The following is a 12517-nucleotide window of genomic DNA, read 5'->3' as shown; positions in this document are numbered from 1 at the left end:
GCCCACATGATTTTCCAGACAGTCCTGTCCTCCAGGCAGGGGGCTGGTTTGTCCTCCTTGTATGCCTCCCCCCCTGCCTCTCAGTGGGGAGAATGTAGATGGAGAAGACAGATAAGCAACCTCACCTGGAAACCCCTACCAAAGTCCCGTTGACCAGAGAATCAAAGGGAACTGGAGAACATTTTCCAGACCTTTCCTCCTCAACAAGACTGCCAGACCACCTGGATATGGCCAGACACTGTCATGGAAAAAGACAAGGCTGTCCCTTTCTGGGTCTGCGGTTGCCACAAGAAGAGGATGAAGGCAGTCTTCCGGAGCTTCCACAATAACTTGTGAGTCTTCTCGACTGTAAACCTGGGAGGGGCAAAGTTAAGAGCAGCCTCCCCCTCATGAGTCACTTCGTAAATGGTAGCTCTCGTCACTGTCATCATCACCACCACCATCCGTCTCCTTAGCACTGTCATTATCTCGAGAATCAGCAACCACAGCACAGATGGGTAAGGACCACTGTGGCTAAAAACAGCACAAGGAAAGGTGGGGAGAGAAAGAGAAGGAATCTAGTACCAAGGAAGCCTGCAAAGGCCTTCACCCTTTCCTTATTCTGATCTCTTCCCATCTCAATGGTCGATTTCCATGGAGATGTGGACCCAGGTCCTAAAATGAGGGAGCAGACCATGATCCTCAGAGCTGAATGAAACCACCCCACCTTTACCCGCTAAAGGAAACTTTAGGGGGAACCCTGAAATTCATGCCTCTGTGAGTTACAAACTAGCCTTCTCCCAGGGTAGCATGGGAAGGGGTTAACTCATTTGAGACAAGCAGAATACTGTCCCTGTCAACAAATGGACAAATGACTGAGCTTTTATAAGGAAGGGATTATTTCTGATTTTGATTTATACTAGAAGGAAAGCTGAGCTCTCTTGGGTCAACCACCAAGGGTAAAGAAACTGATTCAGGCCTCCCTAATGGAGTACTTTGCAATAGCTTATCACAGATCATGAATGAAGGTCACGACAAAGCACATGGGTTAGATAGCACGTTTGCCACAGAGTTTAAATCCATCTTTATAGGGCACAGGGCTGGAAGGGCAGTCTTTACTGCAGTCCAATAAAGAATACATGCATCTGATGCCTCTCAAAACACTGTCTAAATACTTCATTTTTGAATCAATATGGCAACCAAAGACAAAACTAAAGCAAATGGCCTATGGCTTGGGGATAATTTCAAGGAAATTTGTATTTTTAAGGGAAAGCAAACAACAAGGGAAAACTGTTATATCGCTTTTCATTTTTCATAAAGTGTAAAAAAGAAAAAATCTGATAAAATATTTAAAAGGAGAAACATAATAGAATGTGCTTCTCGGCACTGGGGTCTAATGGACACGGGAACTTCAAATTGTTTCCTCCAGGATTAATGTCTTGTCAACATTAAACATAATCTTTCCTTGACATCACCATGGCAGATAAAAGGTGCTCAGGACACTTGGCTTGACTTGACTCAAAAGATGCAAGACCTCAGTGTACCTCTTAATAAATTATTGTAAGTAGAACATAGTTTTGCAGATATATAAATCCTCTGACTTGTTCCAACAGGTTGGAAAGTTCAACAAATAGGTCCAAAGTAATGCTGGGCTGAGGTGGCTCATGGCCTCACCAAGGCCAGGCTTAGGGCAGGAACTCCAGAGGGAGGCTGGTGGCCAAGCGTTCTTGAAAAATGCCAAATGACCTCTCATTGCCAAGGCAGAGAAGAGTGGCTTTCAACCTTCATGGTGTCCACTTGGGGGTTACCATCCTGTTTAGTTCCATTTCTACCTGGTCTTACCAGGTGGAAAAGTATTTGCCTGCAATGCAGGAGACACAGGAGACGCAGGTTTGATCTTGGGTCAGGAAGATCCCTTGGAAAAGGGAATGGCCACCCACTCCAGTATTCTTGCCTGGGAAATCCCATGGATGGAGGAGCCTGGTGGGCTACAGTCCATGGGGCGGCAAAGAGCTGGAAATGACCGAGCAACTGAGCATGCACACAAAATCTAACTTTACTTGTACAAATAAAATAAGAGCCAGTGGCAAGAATCACGGTACAAGAGAATGTTAGCATTTCTGAGGGATCTGTGTCAAGACCTTCACAATCCCCAAGTTCACAGGTACTACAAGGGTACAGCTGGCCATGCTTTTATATCCTGAAGGTTCACTGTGACAAGCAAAGGCATCGGAGAGTTGGATGATGAGTGAGGCTTCCCATGAGCCAAGAAAGCTGCTCCTCCTCAAACATCTGCCTCACAGAGCACATTTCAGTTTTAGCAAGACCACAAATTACCATATTCTTGGGCTTTCCACTCACCTGCAAAACCACCAATAGTATGGCCTCAAATATCATAACGGCAGGTCTACCGCGCATTTCACCCAAGACAATCCCGCCTCCCCAGGGCCGACCTGAGCACATCTCTGAGGTAATCCCAGGATAAACAGGACCCTCTCCAGATCTGAGATTTGAGTCAGGACTTGCTGGATGTCTGAAGCTATTTCTGAGGCAGGAGATAATGGTTACGGAAAATTCCAGAAATTTGTAACAACTAAGGATCCCGAGTTCCTCAACATGCGGACCCTCGTCATACAGTCAATGTTTTCATTCACATTAAAGCCTCCTGTTTGGTGTAAATACTTACATCATTTTCTAAAAAATTAAACATGCTTCTTTCAGCCAACTCCTTTGACTCTTCAAATTTTTCTACTGCTTGTCTGACTTCTTCATCGGGTATCTTACCTACTCGCTTCTTTTTATAATCGTAATCCAGGCGGCGGCCTTCCAGCTTTTTCAGGTGGTGCTAAGAGACAAAGGAGTACTTCAAAGAACTGTTACACTCAAACACAACACAAACAAATTGTTGGCATTTCTATGAAAATAGTCATTGCTTTTTCTCAGCATAAATTCTAGGGGGCAGGACCCCACGTTATACTTCTTTTGCGTGCACTCAGCATCTATTAGCAGCTCTTTTCACTGCCGGTCAACAAGGAATATTTGTGGAATGATTGAATGGGTAGACGGATGGATGGATGGAAGATAAACTGAATGAGTGTCTATATGGAACATAAAGATGCAGAATCAGTTTTTAGATTAATTTTCCAAGGTTCTCTATAGAACCCTTCAATTGAGCTCCATTAATTTCCAGGCAATTTCCAACCAAATTAACTATACTCCCAAAAATGTATGTTTCTTTTGGCAACTCTTCACTAAGAAGTAGATTATAAAACACAAATTTCTAGTATCCTCTTGAATACGTAGGGATCTTCCATAAATTTCCCAAATAATTACAAAATAAGCTGAATAAATGCTATTGATGAATGCAATATACACAGAGGAAGGAAAGTATGATGTCTTTAAGAAAGAAAAACAATTACTAATATTAGAGGTGTCCATTCAGGGAACACAGTGCCTCCTGTGGTAATAAGTTCCCCATTACAGTCTGTGTCTAAGCTGAGGGATCTCATGTCAGAAATATTATAGAAGGGATCACTATACAGGTCAAGGGAGTTTACGATTATAACCCCTGGAAAACAGATATCTGATATTGAAAGTGGAAGTCAAAACAGACTCTCCCACTGAAGCACGTGGGTAGCTTGACTATTCTTTCTAGTGGGAAGCACTGGTTCTAACTTCCACAATGGCTGGGTGAAAAAAATATGAGACAAAAAGCCAGAACCATCTCTCTTACACGTTCCGTGACTCTGGGCAAGTCTCTAAACCCCTCCATGCCTCCACAACTATGCTTGTAAACGGGGACAACCAGGCTTAACCTGGCTACTTATGGGTGATGAAATGTCTGTAAAAGTTCTTTGAATCCACAAGACCTTTTATAGGTATGTCAGGCATATGTTAAATGAATGGGTTTTCCAGTCAGGAGGTCCAAGAAACATAAAGCATAGTTGAGACTATGAAAAGCCTACTGAATATTGGACACAAGTCTTGATTATCTATAGTATTTAGGTTTAAATGTATACAGTTTCTCCATCAAACCAGAGCTGAGTAACAAGAGGTACCACTAAAAAATTATTTTTGCATAGGGAAAAACATTTAAGGCTATGTGTATTTTGAACATTTATCCCACTTTTTATTTAGGATCCATATTCATATCCAGCCACCCTACTGAATCAGGTCAAGTGGAAGAGCAATGTCATCCGGTGAGTTCCTGTCTTTCTTCAAGGACAACAGCACAAGAAGAAACGGCATATTATGTATTTCCACAAAGAAGGTATTTGGTTTAAAGGTTCTGCATTTGGGAAAGATACCTTGGTATCCCTGCAGCTCATAATACCTCTTCTCTAGAATCATCTGTTCAATAATAATCTGTGAGCACAAAGGCTGTGCTAGTCACCATGACTACAAAAGTGAACAAAACCTGACTCCTTACTCCAAAGCTCTTTCTCCCAAACAACAGAAACAGAGAAGCCGTTGACACTCACAGCACAAGGAGCACCTGATTAAGTCCGGCAGAGAACAAGAGCTTCCCAAAGACAGGACATCTGAACTGAGACCCGTGAGGTGAGACGGCTCAGCCGGGAGAATGGGGGAAAAGGGGAACAACAGAGACTAGAGAGAGCCCAGTGCCACGGGGACTGTACATAATTCAGTGAGGCTGGGCAAAGAGTTCAAGTGGGAAGGGGCGAGTTGTCAATCCCAATCAGTCAATCAATAGAGAGAAGGAGGGAACTAGGGACTAAGGTGCTGGATCTTTACTCCCAGTGGACAGCTGCTGGGGGGGCTTGTCCCTTAGGAAGACCACTCTGGCTGCGATGTGGAGAGTGGACTGCAGGGGCCGAGATGTAAGGCTGGGAGTCAAGGGCTGCTGTGCTGATGTGTTTAAACATTAACCAGAAGAAGTCAATAGAGAGAAAGGGGAAGAAGGGAGGTTCTGGAGAGAAGATGAAGGATATGGCAAAGGCCCTGAGGAGGTGAGGATGGAGGACTCTGGGGCCCAGTTACTGGCCTAAGGGAGCAGAATAGACACCAGTTTCCCTGATATGGAAGAGAAAAAGGAGGACAGTGGGAGTAAGGCGCTGAGCGAGGTGCTGGGCATGGGGTAGCGGAATGTTCTGGGAGTTCCTGAATGGAGGCTTTCATTTTTCGTTCAACCTCCCCGAGTTCCCCTCTATAGCCCTTGGTTTCAGTGTGAATTCTAAACATCTACCTGGGCACCCAGGACTCTCCCCTGGGAAGCTCTGGGATACAGCCCAGGAATCTGCATTTCTAACATGAGATGATGCTATTGCTCGCCCTGGGACCACACCAGGAGAATCACTGGGCCTGAAAAAGAAAAAGGGGGATCTCCCCAAAGTTCAGATGACTTCCAAGCTGGTCCCCGGCTGCACTCAGATCACTCCTCAAGGCCCCAGGAATTGGGTCTTCTGGGCAGCTTCTCAAGAGGATGCCCAAAGGTCTCAGTGCAGGCTGTCCCTCAGTAGAAGTCCCTGGTGGGGTGGAAGTCTCAAGGCTGCTTTTGCGCATCTGCCAAACACCATCAAGTAAGTGGTGTGTGATTATTTGTGGGTCCCTGAAAGCTCCTAGATATGCTCTGGAGGGCCATTTTTAACATTTTCCAAACACAAAATTGGGCTTCCCTGGTGGCTCAGACTGTAAAGAATCTGCCTGCAGTGTAGAAGACTCGGGTTCAGTCCCTGGGTTGGGAAGATCTTCTGGAGAAGGGAATGGCAACCCACCCCAGTATTCTTGCCTAGAGAATCACATGGACAGAGGAGCCTGGAGGATTACAGTCCATGGGGTCGCAAAGAGTCAGACATGACTAAGAGACTCACACTAACACTAAACACAAAATGCTGATTCCTAGATACTGATTTCCATGAGAAGTAATGGAAAATAATGATCACTAGTGCAATGAATCGAAAGACGCGGCCTGGATGGGAGGGGAGTTTGGGGGAGAACGAATACATGCATATGTATGGTGGAGTCCCTTTGCTGTCTACTTGAAACTATCACAACATTGGCTATACTTCAGTATAAAATAAAACATGTTTTAAAACTAAAATAAAAAAGATTTGAGAGAGTAACACTGAAACACATACATTACCATATGTAAAACAGATAAGCAGTGGGAATTTGCTATATGACATAGGAAACCCAAAGTCAGCGAGTGCTTTGTGATAACCTAGAGGGGTGGGATGGGGAGGGAGGTGGGATGGAGGTTCAAGAGGGAGGGGACATGTGTATACCTATGGCCGCTTCATGCTGATGGATGGAAGAAACCATCACAATATTGTAATTATCCACTAATTTAACATAAAAATTAAAACAATAAATAAGTAATAGATGGTGGTATTTTAAAAAAAAGATGCAACTAGTACTGCATGATTTTGATGATCAAAAAACCAGTACAAAGTTCTGGAATCATTTTGTTATGTGAAAAACGACTGTAGAAATAGGTATCTTGAGCTTGGCTTCTAGCTGGCTTCAATAAGACACAGAATAAAGGTCTAGCCGTCCTGGACTCTTTCCTGGTAAGCCAGGTTACCATAACTGAGTTATTATTTTACCACCCACAGTAAAATGATGCTTTCACTGAGTCGCTATGGAAATGTTCTAATGACTTTAAACAGTATAAACATCATATTAAGTAGCAACAGGCAGATTTATAGCCTAGAAAACTTACCCCAATCTCTTTTAAATCTTTGTCTTGTAGTAACTGAAGTGGATCAATAAAAGTTTGCTTTACATTAATATCAAGAGAGTCTTTCACCTCAGCCATTAGCTTCATGGATTCACCAACTTCTATCAATGCACTGCCTTCAACAGAGAATACAAACAAAAAAGGTTCTTTAGCAGACTTAAATCTAAGTAAACAATGATATTTATTTAACTCCTTCCCCAAAGTTTGTGATGATCAATGATGTGAAACAAGGTCCTCAGTCTGGGACCTCTGAATCTTGACCCAGAGAAAAGAAAATGTTAAAACAAGAAAGTCTTTCTGTTTTACACATTTTCCTCACTGCTTCTGCACTTTCCACTGCAGAGGATTAAAACCAAAGCTCCGACAGACTGAGGCACTTGCCGTATCCGCCACTAGAGGGGGTTAAAGCTCCTTGATTTTAAACTGGTGGTTTTGTGAACTGGCACCAAAGGTTCCTTAGAAACTAGAACAAAATCCCTCTTTGTAAACAATGAAACAGTATGTGTTTCATATGAATTCATTTTCAAATGAATTCATTCATGGGGGCTAAGTATTAACCAATAAAGATGACAACAGAAATAAGTGAACAAATCCTCATCTCAGCTTCTGGCTTCTAGGTCTTCTTGAGGCCTTGTATTGAATACTCCTTGTATTCTTGAGATGGTTCTAAGGCTCCCGACCCTTTCTGATCAGAGAAAGCCTGGCAGTGTCACACGAGCAGGATGGGCAGGACCTTCTCCTGCAGTGAGGTGCAGGCCAGTCACACCGGGCCGGAGCAGCCACAGGCAGCTTTAGCTGGATTGAACCCTGATATGTGGCGCCAGCTAACCTGCAATAGTACGCAAGTAGGCATTCAGGGGGTGGAGGGGGAGGCGGTGGTTCTAGGTGGCTCGTGGTAAAGAATCTTCCTGGCAATGAAGGAGATGCAGGAGACTCAGGTTTGATCCCTGGGTGGGGAAGATCCCCTGGAGGAGGAAATGGCAGCCCACTCCAATATTCTTGTCTGGGAAATCCCATGGACAGAGGAGCCTGGCGGGCTGCAGTCTATAGGGTCGCACAGAGTCAGATGTGACTGAAGCGGCTGAGCATGCATGCACACACTCTGGTAGCTGAGCACAAGGAGGGCTGTAGTGATCAAGCTGACCAAACTATCTTTGCATCGAAGCCCCTGCCCTGTCACCTGACCAGATGCACTGCAGGACTGTCCACGGATGTCAGGGCCTGCCTGGCGGCCTCTCCTGTTCCCTTCACTGGTCAGCCTTCAGAACAAGGAATAGGCCATCTTGGTCCCAATCACCCAGGAAATAAAATAAAATTCACATTATACTGCTCCAAAGGACACTGATACCCTCTGAGACTAATTAATGTTTTAACATTTGAGGGTTTTTTTTTTTCAAGTTTTCAAAAGCCTTTCCCCCCAGTTTCCTAAATGAATTACTATGGCCTAATATCTGAATTCTCAATTGCCATATCTTGCCTTGTTACCACTACAAGAGGAGCAAACATGCCAAATTCTCCGGGAAGACTTAACAATTCAATTCACCCACAATTTAATTTATCAATTGAAAGTAATCTCAATCAAATTTAATATGCTTTTTTTGTGGCATTCCCTAGCGGTCCAGTAGTTAGGACGTGGTGCCTTTACTACCATGGGCCCCAGGTTCAATCCCTGGTTGGGGATCCTGCAAGCTACACAACGTGGCAAAAAATAAAATAAAATTAATAGTTTTTTGTTTTAGTAGAGGGAACTTAAAAGGACTCTAAATCTCATCTGGAAAAATAAAATAGGTGAGTATGTCTGTGAAATTTTTATAATATCTAGGGGAAATTTTAGTTAAACATATTTTTAAATGATGATATTTAAAACAACATGGTACTTGATCAAAGCAGAGTACAGATCCAGAAAACAGAAGAGAAAGATCAGAAACAAATTTAAAATATTATATATGAAATTTTATAACAGAAAAGCTGTAGCTGAGAAAGGTTGAACTTTTCAATAAAATATTAGGGCAACTAGCTGTGTATTTGTGAGAACACAAAATTAAAACCCTACTGCACAGTATTTGCCCATTAAACTCAAGAGCTTGGAAATTTAAGGGTAAGGAAAGAAAACATATGTATGAAAATGAAGTATAAATAAACATTTGCAGTTTACTAGTGGAGGGGGAGGGGTGGAAATGTTTTTCTAAACATGATACCAAAGCCATAAACCACAAGGGAAGATCAATGAACCCCACTAAATAAAAAGCAAAAATCTCTTTCCAGTAAAATGATCTCTATCTACAACAGCAGAAGGTATATGCATACCTGGGGCAAAACTTCATCCAATATAGTGACAGACAAAGAGTAAATATTCTGACCACTGAAAAAAGCTCATAGGGACTTCCCTGGTGGTGTACTGGCTAAGACTCTGCACCCCCAGTGCAGGGGGCCCAGGGTTTGGTCCCCGGTCAGGAAAACTAGATCTCACAAGCCACATCTAAAGATTCCACATGCCACAACGAAGATGAAGATCCTACATGCTGAAACTAAGAGCCAGTGCAGCCAAATAAATATTTACAGAAAAGAAAAAGTTCACAGAATAGTAAGAAAAAAAAAGTGAACACCTTAATGTAAAAATAAGCAAAAGACACAAATATAAAACTCACAAAGATGATGACAAACATGACTAAAAAACCAGCCTCACACATAATCCAAAACATGAAGTTAAAACAGTGCCCAGATACCAGTTCTATTTGCTAGAAATCAGATTATCAGTTATTTAAAAGGAAACTAAAAGGATAACTCTCAGAGTTAGTATAACTGTGCTGGGAAACATTCTCATACCCTTCTGGCAGGAGTGTCAATATGGTATAACCCTTCTGGAGGGTCATTTGAAATTATGCTTCAAAAACCTGAAAACTAAGCATACTCTTGACTCAGCAACTTAATTACTAGGAATTTCATCTAAGAACATAATCTTGGATATTTCCAAAGCTTTATCTAGGAAAGTGGCTATCATAAATGCTGCGCAAATTTTTTTCACATTAAAAAAATCTAAATATCCAGTAAATGGAATTAATTGAACAAACTATCGATATATGGAACATTATGCAGTCTTTTAAAAAAAAGGACTGTGTGGAATATTACTCAGCCATGAAAAGGAATGAAACTGAGTCATTTTCAGGGATGTGGATGAGCTAAGAGTCTGTCATACAGTGTAAAGTAAGTCAGAAAAAGAAAAACAAATGTCATATATTAAGGCATATATGTGGAATCTAGAAAAATGGTCCAGATGAACCATTCCTACACGGCAGGAATAGAGATGCAGACATAGAGAATGGACATGTGGACATGTATGGTGAGGAGGGGAGAGTAGGGTGAATTGGGACAGTAGCATTGACACAGACATGTTATCACATGTAAAACTGATAGCTGGTGTGAAGCTGCCATATAGCACAGGATGCTATATGTGCTCTGTGATGACCTGGTGCTCTGTGATGACCTGGTGCTCTGTGATGACCCAGAGGGGTGGGATGGGGGTGGGCGGGAGGAGGGCAGGGCGGGGATACATGTACACATATGGCTGAATCACGCTGTTGTACAACAGAAACTAACATAACATTGTAAAGCAATTATCCTCAAAAAAAAAAAAAACACAGTGGAAAGTAATGTGGAAAATTGTTTAATAACATGGACCATGTTTATAGTCAGTGGGAATAAGCAGATTACAAAAGGGAATTAGGGTATACATACTATCAGTTTAGTTCAGTCACTCAGTCGTGTCTGACTCTTTGCAACCCCATGAATCGCAGCACGCCAGGCTTCCCTGTCTATCACCAACTCTCGGCATTTACTCAAACTCATGTCCATCGAGTTGGTGATGCCATCCAGCCATCTCATCCTCTGTCATCCCCTTCTCCTCCTGCCCCCAATCCCTCCCAGCATCAGTGTCTTTTCCAATGAGTCAACTCTTCGCATGAGGTGGCCAAAGTACTGGAGTTTCAGCTTCAGCATCAGTCCTTCCAATGAACACCCAGGACTGATCTCCCTTAGGACGGACTGATTGGATCTCCTTGCAGTCCAAGGGACTCTCAAGAGTCTTCTCCAACACCACAGTTCAAAAGCATCGATTCTTCAGTGCTCAGCTTTCTTCACAATCCAACTCTCATATCCATATATGACCACTGAAAAAACCATAGCCTTGACTAGACAAACCTTTGTTGGCAAATGCTATCTAGGTTGGTCATAACTTTCCTTCCAAGGAGTAAGCATCTTTTAATTTCATGGCTGCAGTCACCATCTGCAGTGATTTTGGAGCCCCCCAAAATAAAGTCTGACACTGTTTCCACTGTCCCCCCATCTATTTCCCATGAAGTGATGGGACCAGATGCCATGATCTTAGTTTTCTGAATGTTGAGCTTTAAGCCAACTTTTTCACTCTCCTCTTTCACTTTCATCAAGAGGCTCTTTAGTTCCTCTTCACTTTCTGCCATAAGGGTGGTGTCATCTGCATATCTGAGGTTATTGATATTTCTCCCGGCAATCTTGATTCCAGCTTGTGCTTCTTCCAGCCCAGCATTTCTCATGATGTACTCTGCATATAAATTAAATAAGCAGGGTGACAATATACAGCCTTGATGTACTCCTTTTCCTATTTGGAACCAGTCTGTTGTTCCATGTCCAGTTCTAACTGTTGCTTCCTGAGCTGCATATAGGTTTCTCAAGAGGCAGGTCAGCTGGTCTGTATTCCAATCTCTTTCAGAATTTTCCACAGTTTATTGTGATCCACATAGTCAAAGGCTTTGGCATAGTCAAAAAGCAGAAATAGATGTTTTTCTGGAACTCTCTTGCTTTTTTGATGATCCAGCGGATGTTGGCAATTTGATCTCTGGTTCCTCTGCCTTTTCTAAAACCAGCTTGAACATCTGGAAGTTCATGGTTCATGTACTGCTAAAGCCTGGCTTGGAGAATTTTCAGCATTACTTTACTAGCATGTGAGATGAGTGCAACTGTGTGGTAGTGTGAGCATTCTTTGGCCTTGCCTTTGTTTGGGACTAGAATGAAAACTGACCTTTTCCAGTCCTGTGGCCACTGCTATAACCCCACTTTAAAATTTTAAAAACTGTATATGAATAAATACAAGAATAAACCAAAGGTATTAATATAAAGAACAAACAACAAAGAGTATAACTGGGCCCATCAGTGGGGAGGTAACTATAGGTGATGCTGGCATCTTCTTTTATTTTACTTGCCTATGTTTTCTAAATGTCCTAAGATGAACATGTATTATTTTTTTAATTTTAATTAATTTAATTTTTGACCATGTCATGTGGCATACAGGATCTTAGTTCCCTGACCAGGGATAGAACTGTGCCCCTGCATTGGAAGTGTGGAGTCTTAACCACTGGACTGCCAGGGAAGCCCTGAACATGCATTTCTTGATAATAGGAAAAATTAATAAGGGTTGTTAAAATGAAGGTTTTGTGCATTACCAAAACTCAACGAAGGCTGTGTGCTCAGCTCTCCCCAGTGATGTGGTAATACTCACCAAAAGTGGAGCCTTCCCCGAGCTCCTTGCCGTATTTCAGCATGCAGTCACCCAGCAGGCCCTCCGTCTGCGGGTACCCAGTGGTTTTCACCTGGCCTCGGATCTTCGACACAGTGTTCAGCATTCCTAGCTTAGCTCTGTATGCTTAAAAACATTATCATTTGTAATTCCTTAAAGTGGAACGGCAGAGTGACAGGTACACAGCATTTAACAAATGCGGCTGCGAAATCAAGGTCGCCCTAGACTCAATGTCAGAGACCTGAGACAGGAAGGGCCCTGTGTGACCCAGTTTCTCACATGGTTTCCTA

At 42.7% G+C, this 12517-nt stretch overlaps 1 protein-coding gene across 7 annotated transcripts in view; it reads right to left on the bottom strand.

The window, feature by feature from the left end:
• SH3GL3 (SH3 domain containing GRB2 like 3, endophilin A3) overlaps window positions 1-12517 on the bottom strand; it is a 103339-nt gene that overhangs the window by 33010 nt on the left and 57812 nt on the right. For 3 of the 7 annotated variants that reach the window (XM_043489729.1, XM_043489730.1, XM_043489734.1), the window contains exons 4-6: window positions 12210-12353; window positions 6662-6795; window positions 2666-2824 (exon numbers count right to left, since the gene is read on the bottom strand). In XM_043489729.1, coding sequence (XP_043345664.1) covers window positions 2666-2824; window positions 6662-6795; window positions 12210-12353 — 437 coding nt within the window. The remainder of the gene's footprint in view (window positions 1-2665; window positions 2825-6661; window positions 6796-12209; window positions 12354-12517) is intronic. The other 4 variants (XM_043489728.1, XM_043489731.1, XM_043489732.1 and 1 more) reach the window with 3 other exon arrangements.

Source organism: Cervus canadensis, chromosome 17 (genome assembly GCF_019320065.1).
Source record: "Cervus canadensis isolate Bull #8, Minnesota chromosome 17, ASM1932006v1, whole genome shotgun sequence".
Classification (NCBI taxonomy): Eukaryota; Metazoa; Chordata; class Mammalia; order Artiodactyla; family Cervidae; genus Cervus; species Cervus canadensis.
This window is presented reverse-complemented; position numbering and strand designations above follow the sequence as displayed.